Genomic DNA, 22,646 nt, shown 5'->3' with positions numbered 1-22,646 from the left:
CGGGTCAGATAAAAAATTCTGATGTAATGCTTGAGAGAAAAACAGGTGACGTAATGTACTGTACACTGCAGCCCTGAACCAGCCTTTGGCAGGTCTGCATGGACTTTATCCTTTGCTTTTATGGCTGCCAATGCACCAAACAACAACAGCAAAAAACAACATATGGATGTCTATTGAGGATGCTATACAAAAGAACCGCTATATGACGGTTGCAAGCCCAGACAAGTCCCTGTACATTTCCACTACAGTGGGGTTGAAGCCACCCCTCCCTCTAAACCTCTTTCTCCTCCTGTTAGTCTTTCTTCTCTGCTGGCATGTTACCAGGCAAGATACAGCTCACAAGCCGTGCCCCTCTTTTTGATTGGGTGGTTGGGGGAAAATGGGCGTGGCCTCGTGCAGGGCCTATATAAGCATTGTTGCGGGGGTAAAGAGACTGCGGAGCTCGGCAGCTGCTGAAAGAACGGGAAGGAGGAGTGAACGGTGGAAGTTTCTAGACAATAACTATCCTTTTTTTTCAACTAAAACAACGACTGCGCACTTTAACAGTTTTATTTCAAAACTGTAAGTATTAATATTTGTTAGTTTTGCTGAAATTAGAGCTAATTTGACTAGCTTAAGCTGTTTAAGTATTGCTGTTGCTAGCTTTAAAGGTCTGCATTTCTTTACTGTAATTAAGATGGCATATTTTCTATCTCTTTTACTTATTTTTTTAATGTTTTTTTTGTTTGTTTTTTTGAAAAGTGGTTGAAGTATTATGTTAATTTGTGGTCTTTGTTTCTCCTCATAAAACAGTTGAAATCTGACACGCATCTGTTGAACACTAAAGAGAGGACAAACATGCCTGAAGTCTTTGCATCCATAGAGGTTGGAAGTATACCTCCGTCCCCAGTGGACAGCAGTCCCCGAAGACTGTCTTGGGGGAAACTGGTCCAAAGACTGGCTGATTTCAGCACACATGACAGCAGCATTGAATCAGGGTCCAATAATGGCAGCAGGAGTGATCTTTCAGACTCAGGTGAGCGTTTCCTTCCAAATCTGTTGAAATCCTATTGGAGGTATTTTTTATAAAGCTTGAAAGTGCTCACACCCTGCTTTTCCTCTGCAGGCTCTGATTTCTCCAGTGATCTGTGTCCAGCGAATGATGACCTTTTCTTTGACCCAATGGAGGAAGCGATCCTGAAAGAAGTAGTGGACCTTATTGCACGGAGCCTAAGGGAGGCCAAAGACTCAGACTGTGCGTTGAGATGTACCAAGCTGCTCATTCCGGAGAAACTTCTGGAGCACATCGGACAGGAGCTCATCCACCTGGCAGCTAGCGAGCCCTGCGGTTTAAGAGGGGCTCTCATCGACCTCTGCGTGGAGCAAGGGGCCGCCTGCGAGAGCATAGGACAGCTATCCGTGGACCCTTACCTCGTCCCCACATTTCAGCTCACTCTGGTGCTGAGGCTAGAGTCGGGTGGGCTGTGGCCTAAAATCCAGGGACTGTTCAGCTCCAAATCTCCTTCCACTCCAGCTCTCAGACAAGCTCTAAAACTTAGCACTGGGTTCCGCGTGATTAAAAAGAAACTGTATTCTTCTGAAGGGCTGCTCATAGAGGAATGTTGAATGTCTTGAGTGGATAGAAAAAAACTCACAGAAAGGCCTTAGAACTTCAAATATGTGATGCCTTTTGAAGTGTAAGGATGACCTTTGTCATAATGTAGCCTTTTGTTCCTACTGTTCAGGACCTGAAGTTTATGGTACTTGGAACATTTTTTTTTTTTTTAGCCTAACCATTGTGCTTCATCTTGGTAAACGGGCATTTTGCAAGTATTAAAGTGTGAACCTTAGTTTCTGTTGAAACTTTGTTCAGGCAGCTAGCTGTATTCTTTGAATCTCTGTAGATTTATTTTTTGTTTTTATATAAACATGTCAGTGAATTGAACTGTAGACCATTATCTTAGGGTATCTCTGACACGCCCAGAGTTAAAGCCAGCCAGAGCTTGTACATTTGCAAGCCACAGCTAAGGTTTCAAACCTCATTCAGTGTTCCGTTGTGTGTTTGAGCCTCATGCTTTCAACTTTATTTGATATTCAGATTTTCATAATGTTGCACTGTTTTTGTACTTTCATGATCACAAATAAATTATTGTTTTTTTAATAACAATCCTTGATGTGTTTTTAAATGTTCTTGCATTTCTTGTATTTGTGGTTCATTTTAGAGTGAGATTTAGGTGACTCATGAAAATGAGGAGGAGATGCCCAATTTTAATAATATAATTGTCATATAAATTATTAACAAGGTTACAGGTGTACACAACTTTCATCTCTGACTATTCTAGAAAAGTTAATCTCAGTTATTTTAAAAAATAAGTTGTAAAACTGATATTTTAAAAAGATCTATAATACACAGAGTGACATGTATCTCAATCCTCTACTTCTATTGATTTAGATGCTTATGGGTTACAACTATTAAACATTTAAATCTAGCTTCCTAAAATGGAATGTTACAAAACCTCAAAGGAGGGTTTTTAATACAGACTTACTGAAAGGTATGTCCATGTAATGTACAGTTAGATGGGATTAACAATAGTACCAGAGCTGCACACCACACATCATACGAATAAACTATGTTTTACTACCTGCTACATACACAAGTACGACACACTTGTAAAAGTGTTTAGATGTGAAAAAGAAGTAAAAGAATGAATATCAAGAGTAAAAGTAACACAGTTTACTACTAAAAATGTGAGTAGCAGCCATCTTCAAATCCTAACTGGGATTAGTCGGAGTTCTACCACTTTCCAAGCGAGTTGTCCGGCTTGGGTTTGGCATTCCGGTCGATTCTTCCGACTTGGAAGTCGGAATTTCCGAGTTTCGACTACAAATGTAACTCAGCATTATGGAGTTTGTCAGTGACTCTCAAGTTAGCATTCTTCATATCTATTCTTAATAAAATGTCCTTCTATTTCTTAGTTTTATGTAATCTTAAAATCTTATTATTTATACGTTTTATATTTTGAACCGAATTACTGAAATAAATTGGCTTTTGGATTATATAATTTATTCCAATGTAGTGGATATAATGTTGCTGAGTTCATGCAACAAAATGGATAACACTAGTTTTGTTGAATCAAAACTCAGATGCAACAAACTCCAAATTACATAATGAATGTTGGCCCAGAACTAGAGGGACATCGATCAGAAAGGAGCTCTCTGACTGAAGTTTGTTTTTATGCTAAGTTAAAGTTTCATCTGCTAGAGAGAGGAGTTCTGACTTCTTCGAACAGATGAATGAAAATGTTCCTCCATTCTTGACTTCTTGACTTTGATCTGAAAACTTTTGTACTCATCTGTAGTGACATTATTGCTGAATGTAACAAGTAGTCACACACTAAGTCAGCATAATCGAGCCACCATGGCTTTCAAGAGGTTTTTGGGTCAAGGCATAAAATTTTTACTTAAGTTCTTAGCCACAAATTTAACAGTTTAAACCAGCTGTCACAAGTACGAGCAGAACTTGAAGTTGAAACCAATTCATGACTCAAGCGAGAAAAAAAAAAAAGTCACTCAGAAAAAGTTGCAACATCTGCCGAAAACAGCTGAATTTATTTATAGAGAAAGAATGTGACGCTGCACTCTCTGCTGCTCGGGACAAGCTGCACGTCTCACTCTCAAAAGTGTGAACGTGCGCACTGCCATGCGTCCACTTCCCAGCCTTAGTCAGCCTCCCAGCACAGTTTGTACTAAATATGCTGACAAGGCTTTTGTTTTGTTTTTTTTGTTGTCTCTTTTCGCCTCCGTGCTTGTTCTGCTCGCAGCAATGAGTCACATTCAACACGTTCAGGCATCCGTCTTTATTTCAATCTGGGAGTAGAAACACAGTGGGGGACAAAAAAGTGAGACAAAATTCTACTTTTCTCTTAGTTTGATGATGTATGTAATAAATAAGATACAAAGAATAAATATCATGTTCCGAACTAAATATGAGATGTATCAGAGACAATACACAGCAAAGACCTACAGTACAGACCAAAAGTTTGGACACACCTTTTAATTCAATGAGTTTCCTTTATTTTCATGACTATTGACATTGTAGATTCACACTGAAGGCATCAAAACTATGAATAACACATGTGGAAATATGCACTAAACAAAAAAGTGTAAAACAACTGAAAATACCCCTTATATTCTAGTTTCTTCAAAGTATCAACCTTTTGCTGTGATTACTACTTTGTACACACTCTGCATTTTCTTGATGAGCTTCAAGAGGTAGCTCATCTTGAAGTGAAAACCTGAAATGGTTTTCACTTCAAACCTGAAATGGTTTTCACTTCATAGGTGTGCTCTGTCAGGTTAATAAGTGGGATTTCTTGCCTTATAAATAGTCATGAAAATAAAGAAAACCCATTGAATTAGAAAGGTGTGTCCAAACTTTTGGTCTGTACTGTACATCCTGCTGTAGTCCCACCTGGTGGGTATAAGCACACATTTCATCCTTTTGGCACAGTACCTTACAAAAGTATTCACACCCCTTGAACCGTCTCATATGTTGACACTTTACAGTCATGTGTTTTTTTGAGATTTTATGTGATATACCAACACAAAATAGAGCATTACTGGGATAGGAAAAGGAAGAGAACACAAGGCTTTCAACAATTTTATAGTGACAAGTGTGAGCTGAAATTGTACTGATACCCCTCAATAAAATCCAGTGCAAACCTTCAGAAGTGACCTAATAGTGAAAGCCATTGTAGGAAATCATCATTCATATAGCTCTGTAGGAGCTGCACAGATCCATGGCCCTATCAATCCAGAGGTAGAAGAAAAACGAGATGATGGTCAGTTGAAACCAAGATTGAACTTTTCGGATTACATGCGATGTGTGAAGGACAACGAGTACAAAGCATTGACCTGAACACATCATCCCAACTGTTAGACATGTCATGCCTTTCTTAAGAACAGACAGGGAACATTGTCAAAACACATTTTATTTTTACAAATCAGTGCATGCATTTGTGTTCAGCTAAATACAAAAATATAAGAAACAGTTGGTGGCCGTAAAAGACTTCTGAGAGGCTTTTTGTTGGTCTATCACAATAAATCCCAATTTTATTTCACATAATGTGAAAAACCTCGGGGGATGTAAATACTTTTTCAAGGCCTTGCATCCAAAGTGAAGTGAGGTAACACCATATGGCCGTCCTTCATTTAATCAAAGGACAAAATGTGACAGGATTATCTCCCAACTCTTGCCTCTCAAGTACATTAGAACAAAAGACCGTGTCTAACTACGCCCAAACTGTGAGTGCACGTGTTAATCAGAGGCTACACTAATTTCCCTGCATAGTTAGAATGTGCATTTAGAGACAGTGGAGGCAGCTTCTCCTCTGACTTCATAAAAAAACAAGAGGAAGCATTCAACATGGTATTTTTTAAACTGCTGTGTAAGTTAACATCCGCATTTCTATTTATAGCTAAACTTTGTGTCTGGTTCGACACTGGCTTCTCAGTCGTACAGAGGTGAAGCAATCTTTTTCATCTTCATGGCTTCTGTTCTTTCAGGCTTCTCATCAAATCTACATCTTGTTCCCTTGTCAAGATGTGATAAATGGCTTTGTTTTAATTCATGGCAATATATATATATATATGAAGAATTCTATGTCAATCAGGTGAACTTAGAAAAGAGAGTGGAGAGGGAAGTGTTTTACTCGTGTGTCTTTAGCTACGTAAGGCCTTGAGGATGTTGAAGCTTATGTATTTACAGCCTTTGTGTTAGTCATGTTTTGGGATGATTCTAGAAACCTGAAGGCAACAAGAGGAAAGATAATCAGAACTAATTCTATTCTGGAGAACTAATGTAAGATTAGCAATGTTTTAATGTAAGGAGGCCGTGATCTCTGAGAGCTTGGCGCAGCTTGGAGTTCGAGCCCGCTGCGCTCTCTGGTACAGCTCACTGTCTCCAAAATAGCGAGCCCTGTAGAGCATTCCTTCCTCTGCAACAGACCACACAAACAAATCATGTGAGATATACGAGGAGGGCTGCCAAACCTCTTCAAGCGTTGCAAAAGCTTCAGCCTGGCCTGATGCAAGAAGAAGCCCTACTTTGCTGTTTCTCTTTCCAGCAGTTGTTGCGGAGGTTTGAAATGTAGTCATCCTCCACGCTGCGCTCCAGATTTTTCAGATTCATGCCCGTGAACTCTTTGGAGAACTGCTCCCCCACATAATATGGCACCTTCAGGTTCTCAGTCAGCCTCTTCTGCGTGTAGCCAGCTGACCTAACAGGAGATAAGACAGCGTGTGGGAGACATATCATATGACAGCAGGCAGCGCAGCAATGACCCACTGGGCCCTGAATCAACTTGGCTCAATTCAAAGGATATTTCAGATTGCAAATGCAAGAGTTTCCATAAGACAAACGAAATGAAAAAAAAAATCTCTAAAACCATCTGTTTCTGAAAATAAAATTAAGAAATTGTTTTCATGCAACTTATATGCTTTTTAGAGCAATGACTTTACTATGCCTTGTGAAAATCTAATTTTCACATTTAAATCGTAAATCCCAAAGCATTTTTTTGGGTGGAGGATGGGGTGAACTAAGATAAAATAGAGCATAATTGGGAATTGGGAAGGAAAAAAAAATGACATATAAAAATATGAAAATTGTGTCGGGTTTTCCCTTGCAAAAAAGCCCAGTTTTGGTCAGATTGAATGGAATATTAATTTCCAAGTCTTGCAACAGGTTTTCAATTGGATTTAGCTCTAAACCTGCACTGGTCTATTGGAAACATTTTAATCTATTGTAGCTCTAGGTATTTACCATCATTATCTTACTGGAAGGTTGGACCTTTTCCCTGGTTTCATCTGTCCCGCCCCCCACAACTGTACCATAGGGTTGTAGTATGGCTTTTATGGCTCTTTTAACAATGATTTTTTTTCTTTCCGTCATAAAAGTGAAATCTATTTAATAATTAGAGGACTTTTGAGGCAGCTGGATACACTGGATTTTATTTAGGGATATCAGAGTAAACATGTCTGAAAACAAATGAGCCTCACAGCCTTCAAATTTTATTTGCAAGCCATTTTCAAGAGTCGTTCTAATAAAGCATGCTAAGGTTTTGTGGCTGTAACGTGAGACACTGTGAAAAAGTTCTAGAGTTCACAGCTAAATTAAGTCCTTTTCGGTCAGGCAGAACAACCGTTCACTGTGTTATTTAACACTCTTGTGCACCGTTTTGGAACAGGAGGTCACACTCACGGCCTGAAGCTGAGACTGTAGGAGGGGCTGTTGACCATTATCTGACTGAGAGCCGACACAATCACCAGAATGAGGATGGGCATGACCTGCACGAAGACAGCCAGACCTCCCTGCGGGTGTGACAGAAAAACATCTCTGAAGGGAAACGTCTTCTCAACCTTGTAAAATGGCGAGCGACTAAATGCCACCCCCTGCTGGCGATTATGCGACACCACATTATCTGTATACTGCATTTACTCTGAGAGCCATAATTAGAGCAAACAAAAATCGAAAACACAACACAGACACAGCACATACTATTGACTGTACAACTTGGTATCGAGTGTGCTCTAAGAGTCAAAATTCAACACATATTTTTTAACTCTTAGTCAACTCTAATATTAGCCATTGCTTGTTCAGAATGCAAAAAAGAAAATGCAGAAACTAAATGTGTTAAAGCATAACTAATGGAATTAAATAGTCAAAATAAAGAAAACCATGTGAAGACATAAAAATATAGAAGAAAACTGTTAAAGTAATTAATTAATGGAGTAAAAAATGTAATCAACAACTGATACAGTAATACATAAATAAAGGCAATTTGTAAAAACAAACATAACATAACAAACTAACAACCATAGTAAAACATAATAATGAAAATAGTAATAATGATAATAGTAATGTAGAGGAAGAAGAACTCATGGTAAGTATGCTATACATAAAATACAAAACTTTGTAATCAATTTTTGTTTAAGCTGCTGTACTGCATGAACAATAGATACATGAATGGTGAAAAAATAGGTTGTTGTGAAGCAATCAAAGAACAAAGACAGATCAAATAAAAATAAATAGATAAAAATAAAACAATTAATCAGAAGAATATACAAATAATGTAATAACTTACATCTCTTGGTCGCTCTCTTCTCTCCCGCCTCTGGTTACGCATCCGCCCATTAGTGTATACATGACCATTACCTAGAATAATAAAGTATGGTTTATCAATTTCATCTCAAGTAGATGGCTGTTGAAAGACAAAGAGAGGTGACACTTACTTGATGGATAACCTCCTCCAAAGAACATGTTGAAGAGATCTTCAGGTGAGATATCTGGCTCAAAATTTCCATTTTCAGGGCTGCTATTTGATGGATGCCTTCCCTCTTCTCCCCACTGATCATACTGTCTTCTTTTGTTTGCATTACTCAGAACAGCATAGGCATTTCCGATAGCTGTGAGACATGAACAATTGTTATACTTTCTACAAGTTCAGTTGGCATCTGTCTCATGTTTGACTTTTCTGATTGTCAACATGAATCGCGTTCATGTTGATTCATGTTGACAATCAACAACAAATTGTTGATTGTCAACATGACAATCAACTGAATCACCTTTAAATGCTTCTGTCGCGCCCGGCGCGTGATTCTTGTCAGGGTGGAATTTCAGAGCCAGTTTTCTGTACGACCTCTTGAGCTCGTCCTCAGAGAAATCTTTCTGGAGCCCGAGGATTTCGTAGAAGTCTTTGCATTGTTTTATTCTGTGTGCAAAAAAAACATGGTTAGGAATGTGAAGGGCAGATGAAGAAAAAAATTTTATTACATCAACAGCACCTCCATTTATTCAGTACCTTCTCACGGCCTCCTGCTGCTCTGCTGTGTAAGATCTAAGGGTGTCTGAAGGTTTTTCTTCTGGCTTGGTGTCTTCATGTGGGACCTGTCGCTGTCGAGGCCCAGAATCGTCGCTGAAGTCTGAGTGGCCGCCATGTCTGGGAGTGAAGCCATTCCTTGCAATAAGGTCCAGCAGTGCTGACAATCATACAGTGACAAATTGTTATTAACTGAAGCAGTAAGACAGCACCTAAAATCACACAAACCCTTGTTTTACAGATTAGCTAATCATACTTATCATATTTTAGGAATTACATAAGGTCATTTTCTAGAAGCTTTTTCTAAAAATACCTTTAACTGCTTGTTGTGTCTAAATTTTTCTGCCAGCTTTTGTTTCAGTTACAGTACAGTTGTTCAGCTGGAAGGTGAACTTCCACACCAATCCCAAGTCTTTTCACACCTCTAAAAGTTTATTTTAATCCAATTTCTAATTATAGTCAGTTTGTTTGTCCCCATTCTATTCTTAAACAGAAATTACAAATAAAAGAAAATACAAACTGTTAAACATGCTTGTGAAACAAGGTGGTAGGCCCTGGGTGGGCTGACGTCACTCTGAACTACGGAAGCCCAAGTAGTTCAACAGTAAAAAAAATAAAATAAAATCCAGATTTTCCAAAACGTTTCCTAAATAGGAGATTTGATTCTATAAAAATTTATTTATTGCACAACTCTAAACACAACTGGAATCTGTTTGCCGGTTTGGTAACTTTATTTTAATTAGGAGTATCAGATCAGAGTGAATGAGGTTGAATACAAACATACATAATACTATAGCAACAACATGACAAAAAGAAAATAATTTTGTTATATATATATATGTGTGTGTGTGTGTGTGTTGGTGTGTGTGTGTGTGTGTGTAATTAAATATTATGTTCCTTACACTTTGTAATTTTGTACTGCTTTATTATCACATATAGTTTACATAAAACATGAAGCTTTGTGATTGTAATGTGACAAAAGGTGTTCGGGGAAAAAACAGTATGGATAGTGCATGCAAAGGAAACTGCTATTTAAGGATGCTGGTAATCTAGGTCCCTCCCCTGCCCTGTTGTTGACCGGATGTCTAGGTTTTTTTTTTCTATTAATATTTACTGACACATTCAAACCCAAAATATTAATGAAAATGAACATCAGCTTTGCGTATTGTCAAGCTTAACATTAGAGTGTAATAGTAACGGAGTCAGCTAGTAATGCTATTACAGGCCCTGGCTGTATGCTGTATGCGCAGCTCCTCTGGGATGGAGGTGCTGCTGCAGGTGATGATGCTGCAACTACAGAGTCCTCATCACGCACCACCATCATAACTCTTGCTTACCTTGAGCTTTCTCTGTTGGGAAAAGTCTCTGTGCCTTCTCCAAGAACCTCAGCGCCTTTTCAGGCTGGTGAATCTTTAAAGCTGCGGCAGCAATGTCAATGCAGCGCTCCGCCTCGTCCCTGTTTACTTCCATTGCAGCAGCAGCAGCGGCGGCGGCGGCAGCAGCAGCGGCAACGACTGTGACTATAAATACATCCGCTACCTAATTAAAATGCGAATACACTGTAAATAGACTAAAGTCATTCAGTTATGAAAATATTTACTTATTAGCATAGGAGCAAATTTTTACTGCCGGTGCCCAGGCTTGTCCCGTTTGTTTAATGAAAATGATTAAGGTGGCATCATTGGTGCTATACTTGAAATCTCCCCTAGATGGCGACAAAGTCTCCAGCTTTCCAAATGTAGGTCAGCCAGGAAGAAACGCAAAACTGTGATAAGCCAAGCCGGAGTTACATAGAGTCAAGTTTCACTTTTACACTTTTGCGCAACTACACATTGGCTTACGGTCATTTTATAACCTAATGATGCATTCAAATACAATGCGCACATTTGATCATTTGTACTGAAATGGATCTGAAATGATGTATTCTTATAGAATAGAATAGAATAGAATAGAATAGAATAGAATAGAATAGAATAGAATAGAATAGAATAGACCTTTTTGTCCAAGATTGGGGGAATTTCAGAATTAACAGCAGCAACATAAAAGGACATCGGGGCAATTATGTTCACACAAAAATACAAGTACTGAAGATAAAGGCATTAAAATATATCAAATTAAAATAATGAAAATATATGTGAAATGCACGTGTGTATTTGTGCATTAAACCAGTAGACAATTCACAATATAAAACTGTGCAAACAAAGCTATGCAAATACAAGCAGAAATTTTATTTGAAATTAGTAAAACTGTGCAAATAACTGTGCAAACACCAGCAGGGATGTAGACATTTACTCAGTTTGTTGTGACACAGTGATGGTTACAGTCCAACAGGTTCTGAGAAGAAGGATATCTGATAACACTACTTTGTGCACTTAAGATGCATCAGTCTGACAGTGAAAGAACTCTCCAGTTCACCAACAGCTTCATGTATGGAATGGGAGACATTGTTCAACAGTGATGTTATTTTAGTTAAGAGTTATTCTTATGATTAGATGCCAGAGCAGTATTAGTCAATGCCTCCCATAGAAGATACTTGATCGCTTTCACTTGGTTTTACTCTTGTATTTTGCCCTAATAAATTAGTCATTATTTTAAATGTTACAAATGAATAACATCAAAGTTTAAACTGCCCATATGCAACAGCACATCCAGGTGGCAGTTTCAAGGGAGACCCCAGGCTTCCCACACTAATTACGACTTAATGGATGTTTTTGTGGCAAAGTATGCCTAACTATAATATTTTATTTTTGTTATTTATGTGCTGATAAGTAATAATTAATATTAAACCAGAAATTGAAGTGGTCACTATTTAATAAAAATATGTCAAACTGCTCATCACAGACTCTCTCAGTTAAATATGTGTGGGCTTGAGCTATCTTGCTGGGAAAGGATGGGAAATGTGTCTATATTTGCAAATCACAAAGAAACATACTATGAAAGACTTATTGTAGAAAATGGTTATGCTACAAACATATTAAAAAGTTATTACAATTAATTATTTTTTATAAGAAAAAAATATTTTCATACATAACTTCATTTAAATGCACCACGGAGTTACGAGGCGCCCGTAAAGTGTAGTAAATGCGCGCGCACAGCTAGCGGAGAAACATCTCGAAGGGGAAATACGATTCGGCACATCCGCATTACATTTTGGTTCACGCGCCATTAAAAATAGTTAACGGCCGTTAAAGTTCAACGCAGCACATTAATATACAACTAGTCGTTTACATCGTTTTTTTAAAATATAAAACCAGTATTTAAAACCAACTTATCAAAAACAGTTGCAGGTTTTTTCCGTGACCCGTTTTATAACCAGGGTAGTGGAAATACGAGTGCACTTTAATTCAATACAAGTCTAGACAGCCGCGGAAAGGCACCACAGCAGCTGCTCTACGGTGGGAGGTTAACATACATCGGCTGGTCATCGAATGAATAAAAGGTAAACACCAGATAAAGAGACAGCCAATCAGCATCAAATGTGAGGCGGCATCAGCGCTCTGATTGGTCGAGCTCATCGGAGGCTGACTCTCTCATTGATGCTCACCACAGCGCTGACTACCACTCTCTTTCTAGGTTACTGTAATTTTAGGTCAGACACCGATTTTGACTCCTTTTATAGCCCCAGAAATATTCATTTTACCTTTCTTTACTTGGTGAGTTGTGAGTTATGTTTATAATTTATTATTACTATTAAATATTAAGCCAGTGTTACGCAACGTTGTCATTGCCTGCATTTTCGTTACATGACCACTCGTTTTTTTTCTTCACCAGCGCCAACTAGCAACTTGCCAGTCTTGTTAGCTAAAACAGTAATTAGCATGTTCTCAGTGCGCAGCATTTTTTAAACCTTCTGTGTCGCTGCTTCGTTTCTTTAATTGTTTCCTTTAGAGCATCACTCATCCGAAGCCAACATGACGGGGTCGGAGCCGTTTGAAAAGCAGCAACAGCACAAGTCGGTCAACGGGGACGTTTGCTCAGAGGCAGCCGGAGAAGATGCGTTTGATCACACCTACGAGGAGAAGGAAGGCCCGAAACCTTCTAAGATCCTTGTCTGGAGAAATATCATCCTCATGACTCTGTTGCATTTAGGAGCAGTTTACGGCTTATTCCTCATCCCTTCTGCATCTCCCTCTACGTTGCTTTGGAGTAAGTAAAATCAAACTAAAGGAGCGGGTGAGAAAAGCTACATGTCAGAGCATGCTTGCACATTGTTATTTTTTTTTATTGAGGATCATATTACATCCAATTATCCGCTGTAAAAGTAGCATCATGACTCAGTTGCTCACGGAGAATCTTCTCGTTATGCAGTTACAAAGCTATGAAAAAGTATTTATACCCCTCGAACTTGTTCACATTTTTACAACCACAACACTCATTATATTTGATGTAATATGTCAACATATATTAGTGGACACATGTGAAGTGGAAGGAAATGCATAAATGGCTTTTGACATTTTTTATACCTAAAATCTGGAATGTGGAAGAATGTGCTCTGGTCAGTTAGGACTAATATACAATAATTTCATGTACATGTAAAGCACTATGATTTATGGAAAAATGACACCGGACGTCACCCTGAATACAACATCCAGTGAAGCATGGTGGCAACTTTGGGGATGTTTCTCTTTAGCAGATAGAGATGCGGATACTTTACAGAGTTGAATAAAAGATGGCTGGAGCACAGGATCTGGGACTGAGGTTGAAGTTGATCTCTAACAGGGCTGGCACCCTTAAATGCAAAGCCAACATTACAACAGCATAGGTTATATCAAACTTATTCATGTGAGAATGGCCCAGTCAAACTTCACAATTAGTTGCTGCCTTGTATTGGCCTATAATATAAAATCCCTGTGAAATATGTTGAAGTTTCCGGTCATAAAATAAAATCTTATGGGGTATGAATACTTCTTCAAGGCAGTGTATGTTTATAGCTGAGATGCACGAGTGACAGGAAAGAAAGGAAATACTCTTTAACATTAGATTCACAGTGTTAGGTCTTTAATCAAGTAACATCATAATGTGAAAGCAAATAAATGTAGGCTAGTTGGAAAAATACATACCGCTATATTCACATTAAATAATTAAATCCCTCTTCCATTATCAGTAATGGAGGGGTGAGTTCAGTCACAAGGTTATGTAACTTTTGGTGTCACAAAGAAACAAAAGTAACCCCACTGCATTTCATTAATTCAAATGGTGTCCTTTTGTGCAACTAAAAAAACAGTGCAGATGTTTATACACAAACGTCTGTGTTTGTGGGCTTCTAAATATGCATTTGGCTTACTGGTTAACTTGTACATCGCAGCGCTGCTTGAGGAACAGGAAGTAGTTTCAGATAAACAATTGCCATTTAGGTGAAAATCTGAGTGCATTAAGGGAAGATGACTCGTGTATTCCAATGTCCGGCACCAACTTGTCTTGTTTTGTTTACAATCTCAAACTCAAGGGTATGTGCAAGTAAATAACCCTGGGTTATTTTCTGATAAGTCTATAATCAAATCTAGCCTTAATAAAGAGAAAACAAGACCTTGTCATATTTTAGCTTTATTTTTCCCCTGTATATTTGCTATGTCTCTCCACAGCTATGACCTGCTTTCTGATAAGTGCTTTAGGAATTACTGCAGGGGCTCACCGCTTGTGGAGCCACAGGACCTACAAAGCTTCATTACCTCTGAGGATCTTCCTCGCTTTTGGTAATTCCATGGCTTTTCAGGTGTGTAAAAAAAAAAAAAAAAAAGAGTAACACACTGTTGTTAATATCTCAGTTGGTGCAAACATTGTTTCAACTCAAACCCGTAGAACGATATATTCGAATGGGCTCGAGACCACCGGGTTCATCACAAATACTCGGAGACAGACGCAGACCCTCACAACGCCAAAAGGGGCTTCTTCTTCTCCCACATCGGCTGGCTGCTGGTGCGCAAACATCCCGACGTCATCGAGAAGGGGAGCAAGCTGGAGCTGAGCGACCTGCTAGGCGACAAAGTTGTAATGTTTCAGAGGAGGTAAGTTAATTTACATAAATATGCTTGTGTTGAGTCTTGAAGAAGGAGGTCAAATATGATCCCTATTAAAAGTATTCATGCTCACATTTGGTCATGACACAGCTATAAACCTTAATGCATTGTATCTGAATTTTGTCTGTTAGCTCAACTTAAATTTGCCTATAATTATGAAGTGGAAGGGTCTTTTTATAGCGTTCCTGAGTGAAGACAGTGTAGAACATCCAGAACCTCCCGCAGCTTTTTGTCTTTCTTTAAAAAAATCCATATATCTGTGAGGCTTTCGTACAAACAACAAATTAGACACAAATTGACTCCGACTAGTTGCTCATGGTTGAATTAAGGGGCATCAGAGAAAAATGGATGAGTGGATACCTCCTTTTCAGATTTGTATTTGTAAAATCTTGTATCCTTTTTTCCTTCCACATACAATCACACATTACTTTATACTGATCCATCAAATAAAGTCCAATTAAAATACATAGAAAATTTTCCATGAAAAATTGCAAAAAAAAATGAAGGGTTATGAATATTTTGAAGAAGTGCTGTAGAGAGCAAAATATGGTTTAAGACCTGCAGAGTAACTTAAAGTTCAACTAAAAGTGTCTTGAAGAGAACAGAGTTCTTATCTGTATTTCTTAATTTGCTGTTTTCTGCTTCCTGTTTGTCTCTCCACCAGGCACTACAAGCTCTCTGTGCTGCTGACGTGCTTCTTTATCCCGACGTTCGTGCCTTGGTACTTCTGGGGCGAGCCCCTGTGGGTGGCGTACTTCGTCCCGGCTCTGCTGAGGTACACCTTGGTGCTGAACGCCTCCTGGCTGGTGAACAGCGCGGCGCACATGTGGGGAAACCGGCCGTACGACCAGAACATCAACCCGAGGGAGAACAGATTTGTCACTTTCAGCGCCATAGGTATATAAAAATAACCCTAACACTTGTTTTAACTGTAATTTATACATAATTCAAGTTACAATTTGAATAGACCAAGTCAGGGATTAGTTTAATCCTGTTTAAGTGTATTTTAGTGTTGAATAAAAGTTATTGGACCTAAGTATTAGAAAATTGATGCTAGCAGAAGAATAGGTAAACACTTAAGCCTGTAGATGCTTACTTACAGGCTTAGGTAAACAACCTTAGGTAAACAACCTAAGCCTGTTTACCTAAGGAGAGACAGTCCTTAAAGACTTACAGCTGTAGTTGCATCAAAAGAAGCTTCTGCAACACTGAAGCACAAAAGCATGCCACACTTTTCAGATATTTTATGTGTAAAACACATTTTGTAGTGGATTATTTTCCATCCACTTTGAGAGGCATGAACTTCTACTATTTTGACATTATAGGATGTTTTAACAATGCGATACATCTGAACCTGTGAGCATATGATATTTATTTCGTATTTCCAGTTTCCACGCTTTTCACCCACTCTCCTCACATAGGCATGCACATGTGACTGCATTTGTTGTTGCAAAGCGAAAAAAATGGAGGCAACCATGTTCGTTTTCTCCCTCCCCCCCCTCTGTCGTATCGTGCATCAAACGCGAGGAGGTCGAAAGTGACTCCCAGTTTCGACTTCCTGTGTGGAGCGGTGCATAGAACGTGGCACAAACATGGCACGGGGGCTGGTTAATGATCCGGATTGAATTAAGTGAATAGCAGAAGGATGATGAGGCGGAAAAATCTGACAGGACGGGCATGGCCGAGTCTGGAATGACAAGAGGAAGTCAAGTAGGCCTAAAGGAAGCTGACAAAATTCCCTTCCAGGTTAAACTGTCAAAAAAACCAAAAAAACAGTGAAAGCATTTTTTAGTTTACATAAGTGCAAACAGTTTAAATATTTTATTGAAATTCCGACATTGAAATACAAATGTTACAATTCCTTCTTTTCAAACTCTTGTTTTAAAATCCAGGCGAGGGATTTCACAACTACCACCATACGTTCCCTTACGACTACGCCACCAGCGAGTACGGCTGCAAGCTGAACCTCACCACCTGCTTCATCGACTTCATGTGCTTCCTGGGCCTGGCCAAGGACCGCAAGAGGGTGTCCCGCGAGGTGGTCCTGTCCCGGATACAGCGCACCGGAGACGGAAGCCACCGCAGTGGCTAAAAAAAAAATAAAAATAGGAAGGATAAAACACAGAACAGACAATGTCCATTTCAAGAGAAGATGAATAACAGCGCTCTGACAGCTGCTCATTTGCTCATCTTCTGAGGTTGAAATTCAGCGTCACAAGGGCCTTTACCACAGTTTGCTTGTTTTTGGTGGGGGGTTTTTGTAGCTGTAGCCACACAAAATTTTGAAGTTCAAAAGAACGCTTTACAATTTTGAGATTTGCGATTTAGATTCAGACCCAGTGCTCAGTTGTTTCAGCTTTTTCACTGTTGAGTTTTAAAAGTGGACTATTCTTCACCGCTGTTCAGTCTTCATCAGCATTCAACAATGTAGCTGATCATTTTTATGTATTGCATTAATGTTTATTTAACGCTGATTGGAAACTGGACTTTATTTTTGTGTATAGCACTTTCTAAAATTAATTCTGTTCTAAAGCTTAACTTCATGAGTTTTTAAGATTTAAAAAAAAAAAATCTTCGTAGTTGATACTCGTTGGCTTTATTGAAATTTGAAAACCAAGTCGTGCAGCTTGCGTTGATGTTTACTACAGTTGCCTTGTGCAGAGAAACGAAACCAAATTTAAAGCAAAACTTGAAGTTCTCGATAAAATGTTCAGTTTTGCTGCATTTATTCATTAATGTAACTAATCTCAGTGATAATATGTTTTCGATAAAGTTCAAAATATTTCCTGTTCAGTTTTGCATAATTTTGCAGATAGTGTTCCAATCAGCCGCTTTTATGGTAAAATCTATAGTTTCTTTCTCACATCACGATTGTGAAGGCCGGGCTCTCATTGGTTGGTGCAGCAGCCAGTCACGTGACAGATCTATTAGAAAAATAAAACATGCCACTCCTTTTGAATGGCCATATGCTGTAGTAGGTGTTGTGCTGAGGTGATGTGTCAGTGACTGTCATGGCAGAACTGCATTTTGTTGCTGTTGTATCATCAGGACTGTTGTCATGGTGATTCTTTGAGACGGTCTGAAAAAAGAGACTGCCATTTTCAATTTGTAGGTGCTTTAATGTTAGTGTTTATCTGCGATTCTGGTCTATGGAATGCTTTAATTATTTATGTATAAAAGATATTTCTCTCTTTTTTGACTTGAAATATTCTTAACTTGATGGTTTTTGCGCTCCTTGATTTGGCCGAGTCTTGTGTCGTATATGTGAAATATTATCAAACTGCAGCGCCTGCTTTTCTTCTTTGCCAGCAGTCAGACTTCAGTACCGTGCAAAAATATTCACACCTTCCTTTAGCTATTTTGTGACGTTACAGTTACAAACGTTTCTGAATCTTATTGGGATTTTGGGATAAACCAGCACAAGGTTTTGCATAATTACAAAGTAGAAGGAATCTGATACTTTGTGGCAATATTAACTGCCATAAATCAGTGGTCCTCTGCCAGTTATTTTAATTTTATGTTTTCTTTAGAAACCAGCTAAAGTGAAGTAAAATTGCGATGTAGGCACACATTTTTATTTGATCTAAATCCTTCTGGATGTCTGCTGTTCCTCCAGAACGTAGATGCACACCACACTTTTGAGATTGTGTTCTATTTTCCTTTAACTTCAACATGATATTTTGGAGAAATTAACATCCTAATAAAATAACAATAAAAAAGAGTTCAGGGTTGAAACATGACAAATTGTGAAATTTCTTGGTATATTAATATTTTTCAAGGTACTGTGCCTCCTAATGCCTTATGACATGAATCCATTTCTTCACATTCCAGCAGCTCCAAGGTTCAAATACTAAAAAAAAATAGCTTCCAGGCTGAAATACAAGGCAAGACCGTTTTAGTTCCATTTGACAAATCTTGGGAGGACAACTGGAAAGTGAAGGGAAGCTTTTGTGTTGGAAAAAACTTTCACTGGTGCAAATGTTCATTTGGGAGTTTTAACTCGTAAAATAAGGGTCCTGGTAGAGGACAGGAGCAGAGACGCCATGTTGTCTTGAGAAATGTCATCACAAGCCAGTAGTGTCACTCAGCTGTGCAGCTCCCCCAAAGTACAAAAGTAAGCATTTTCATAGCTTCAGGAGGGATTGATAAGGTTCCCAGTTTGTCAGATTTCAACTGTTTCCTATTCTGAAATAAAAAATGACAATATTTTCAATACACTTGGAATCTAATATGTTGATTGTTGCTTCTTTTTGTGTGTGTCATATTGTATTATAAACACTTCACTGCAGATTTGCCTCCTTTATCTTCATCTGGTTCATTTTAAAATATTTTTAGTTTACATTGAGGAAGCAGTATGAATGTCAAAAATAAAACAATTTGGTTTTGCCCTGTAAAGACAAAAGTAGTCATTTCCACAGTTATTATATACCTCTTAATACGTTAACATAAATGTGTAATAAATTAATATTAAAACATATGGGTACACCTAAATGTGTGAAGGCTGCATGCTCATCGGACAAATTTCAATAATTTAGAATAATGGACTCAAAATGATCATTCTCTGTTATGTTATTTCCTGAACAGCAGCATCCAAAGGTTTGCAAACACCTGATAAAAACACTGTAATATATACGAATCTCAGGTTGAGTGAAATATGAAAAGGTCACATATTACAATACAAAATCAAAGTAACTGGTTTTATTTATATATCTTAGTGACACTATTTGATGTGCAGTCATCTGTCTGCTCTGAGCTAATTCTTTCTAAAGCTTCAGCATTGCTGGAGAAATTCATCTTCCTGTTCACCTTTCTAACAGGGTCTCTTTCAGCAAATTAGTTGTATTTCACCAAACTCCTCACCTGCAATACATCAACCTTTGCGCAACCTCAAACATAAGTCCACATCATGAGTAATCTGCCACTGTGCTCAAAAGCAACCAACTCTGTGTCTCTTCTGATCAGACACCCAGAAGGGAAAGACTTACACAGAGGACTGCATTATTATGGAAAAACACAAACCTCTTGCACTTTGGAGGTTAATAATACTGATTTATGCCACTAATGTTTATGTGATGTCAATCTGGAGTCCTGTAGAGGATTTTCGGTTCCCTGAGACGCTTTTATGTTTTGTGTTTAAGAATTCGCCCAATGATTCACAGGAGAAACAGCAGGGTTTTATTTCAAGTCCCTGTGAAATAAAACCCTGCTGTTTAAAACGGACTGGCTGGCTTCACACAGGACAGAAAGGAATGTAAGACCAGCATGCTGGTCTGAGACCAGTTCACATCAGGTTGCCAGGCCAGGACTACTTTGGTTTCCCGTCATAAAAGTTAAATCATTTAGTTTTAGCTGTTATAATTTCCTAGTGTCACGTAAAGAAGATTTATTGCTTTATTTGCTACGTGTGTTACGTTTTTATAATGTTAAGCACTTCGAACTGCTGAAATGGGCTACGCAAATAAACTTGATTTGACTAAATTTATGCTAAAGATGTGATTTGCAGGGGTTTTTTTTGCAGCTTTTTGTATTTTTCTTTCATCATTGCGTTATTGTGCAAACATTAAAGTAAACATTGCACAATAACTACATTATATTACATTATATTGTAAAAAATATCTTAACTGACAGGTGCAGCCATCAGGTTTATTATATCCCTCCTTCCAAAACCTTTTTCAAAACTGTAATTTGATATAGATGTTGAAGTCACAATACCAAAAAAAAGAGGAGGTGTATGTTTTACAGTATGAGTTAGCGCCACATTAAACATCTTTATATAACTCAGCAGCAGTAAGTATGATGTGGAATTGACTATGAGCAAAGCTGAGAAGTAACAAGTTACATTTACTCAATTACTTTACTTGAGGAACTTTTCTGAAATGTACTTTTAGTAGTAATTTTACTATGCTGTACTGTTTACTTTGGTTATTTTTCATGAAGTATCGCTACTTACTTGAGTAAAATTTCTGGATTCTCTGCCCACTGAGTGACTTCACTGAATGCAAAACAAACATCTTCTAACCAAAAATTCACCAGACAAAGACACACAACTGCAGTTTTTGTTATAGTTTCACAAGTTTTATATTGAAACAAACTGATTTATAAATAAATTGTTTTTGCTTGATTTTGTTATTTTTTGTTTCTCATATGAATTGTTGTCATTTTGGTTCTTAACCCTCTGATGCATGAATTATGATCCTTTGTGTCAGAATTTTTTTTCCATTTTTTAAAATTCTTTTCTTACGGCATAAAAAAGGTAGGAACATTTTTTTGTAAAAAGAATTTTTATTTTATTTTTTTTATGTGATCTATTGTAATTTTGTCCAAATACAAAGTTGTTATTTGAAAAATACATCAGTAGTATTGTTCCTTAGGGGTTATCTGATGTCACAATATTTTTTTTACTTGCAAGAGTCGTCTACAGTAGAAGGAGGGACCGGGTCGGTTCTCATGCTTTTTTGTCTGTCGGCCATATTGTATTTAACAAAAATAATTTCTTGCATTTGCAGCTGATGGCCAGTAGTTGATGGTATATTTTATGATGCATTAGTGTCCACTTCAGTGGTCTGTGTGCATTTATAACATAAAAATCCACAGGAAGCACAAGAAAATGGCTTTTAGATAGCTGTCCACTGTAGTGACCACTATGCATGAAAGGGTTAAAAAACCAACATTTGTTTTTTTATTCTGATCCATCTGATGATGGGATTTTTAAATATTAAATGATTTGATCAGTTACTCGGTACTCTGTAAAAATAAAGATGGATTTTATTTTATTTTTACTTAATTGTATTATGCAAATATATAAAATATCTTTCTATGTCTACAGTGGTCCCAGCTGAGTGATTTCGCAGGACCATGACTCCACAAACCGACCAGCACTGCAGCGATATATTCAGTCCCGTCAGCACATTTCTCCCACATGATAAACCGAGTCAACCCTGATGCCTGATTGGCACGATCCGGAACGCATCGTGGTGTGATGTGTGGAGATGTTTCATCAGCTTTCCATGAGCCTGTAGAGAGGCGACAAAGTTCACTAAAGTTCAACCTCCCCCCCTCCCAAAAAAACCATCACGTGTTCATAATCGCATCACGCAGCTCGCGGCATGCGACTGAAAGCGACCAATCAGCAGTCAGGTTTCCACTTCTGATTCCCCTGGACCAATCGAAGCAGAGCGTGAGAAACAGCTGGAAAGACTTTAAATTTATTAAGAACATTAGTGGCCCACGGGCCGAGTGATTAATGACTTTAACACTTAACATGAGGCCGGGGAAGGTTCCTGAATTAGCCTGGTGCATTCATGTGCCCTGACTCAGGGTAGGAACTGAAATGAGCGGTTGCTGTGACAGACCCCCATTGAAAGCATACAGAGGTTACCTGTCCATACCTGTCCACAAGTTTACTTAAAACTTGATGCTTACACGAAATCATGACTGTAATCGCAATGTGCTGAAAAGTTTCCAAAAATGTCTAGTTCAACCTAGAGAGTTTTCCCAACGCAAACATTTTACATTTAAAGATTCTTTCAAATGTACTAAACAGATACAGAAAGACTGGTGCTTGTTTTGTTACAGCTGGTCCTAATAAAAAGTTGGTCCATCATTTTTCAAGAGTGATTCTAGCTGTTACGAGGTTATGCAAAGTTAATATCTTACCTGCAGTATATAACTCTCTTGGCTACTTACTGAGAATCCAGGCTATTAGCTCCTATGCTAAAGGTAGCGTCCAAACAAGGCCAAAATAAAGTGGACCTCCATTGTCTTAAAACAATTC

The 22,646-nt window shown here is 38.2% G+C and overlaps 3 protein-coding genes across 4 annotated transcripts; 2 read left to right on the top strand and 1 right to left on the bottom strand.

Annotated features, from left to right (window-relative positions):
• The first annotated feature begins 407 nt into the window (after positions 1-407).
• ddit4 (DNA-damage-inducible transcript 4) lies at positions 408-2,148 on the top strand. Its single transcript, XM_032574455.1, has 3 exons — positions 408-561; positions 793-1,015; positions 1,106-2,148. Exons 2-3 carry the CDS (start codon positions 838-840, stop codon positions 1,603-1,605), a joined length of 678 nt encoding a protein of 225 aa, XP_032430346.1. The 5' UTR covers positions 408-561; positions 793-837; the 3' UTR covers positions 1,606-2,148.
• A 1,406-nt stretch (positions 2,149-3,554) lies between these two features.
• Positions 3,555-10,541, bottom strand: dnajb12b (DnaJ heat shock protein family (Hsp40) member B12b). Of its 2 annotated transcripts, none has more exons than XM_032574454.1 (8): positions 10,193-10,541; positions 8,838-9,015; positions 8,602-8,747; positions 8,269-8,442; positions 8,121-8,191; positions 7,238-7,347; positions 6,031-6,257; positions 3,555-3,846 (listed from the first exon to the last, which is right to left on the bottom strand). In XM_032574454.1, exons 1-7 carry the CDS (start codon positions 10,323-10,325, stop codon positions 6,053-6,055), a joined length of 1,017 nt encoding a protein of 338 aa, XP_032430345.1. In that variant the 5' UTR covers positions 10,326-10,541; the 3' UTR covers positions 3,555-3,846; positions 6,031-6,052. The 2 variants fall into 2 exon arrangements, with proteins under 2 accessions (XP_032430345.1, XP_032430344.1); XM_032574453.1 differs by lacking the exon at positions 3,555-3,846 and adding an exon at positions 4,561-5,975 and having other exon boundaries at positions 6,085-6,257; positions 10,193-10,539.
• Positions 10,542-12,374: 1,833 nt separating this feature from the next.
• On the top strand, positions 12,375-19,101 carry scd (stearoyl-CoA desaturase (delta-9-desaturase)). Its single transcript, XM_032574548.1, has 6 exons — positions 12,375-12,508; positions 12,744-13,001; positions 14,438-14,568; positions 14,655-14,860; positions 15,537-15,769; positions 16,765-19,101. Exons 2-6 carry the CDS (start codon positions 12,767-12,769, stop codon positions 16,962-16,964), a joined length of 1,005 nt encoding a protein of 334 aa, XP_032430439.1. The 5' UTR covers positions 12,375-12,508; positions 12,744-12,766; the 3' UTR covers positions 16,965-19,101.
• The last annotated feature ends 3,545 nt before the right edge of the window (positions 19,102-22,646 follow it).

This window comes from Xiphophorus hellerii, chromosome 10 (genome assembly GCF_003331165.1).
Source record: "Xiphophorus hellerii strain 12219 chromosome 10, Xiphophorus_hellerii-4.1, whole genome shotgun sequence".
Lineage (NCBI taxonomy): Eukaryota > Metazoa > Chordata > Actinopteri > Cyprinodontiformes > Poeciliidae > Xiphophorus > Xiphophorus hellerii.
Note: the sequence above shows the minus strand (reverse complement) of the source record. Positions and strands in the feature narration are given on the sequence as shown.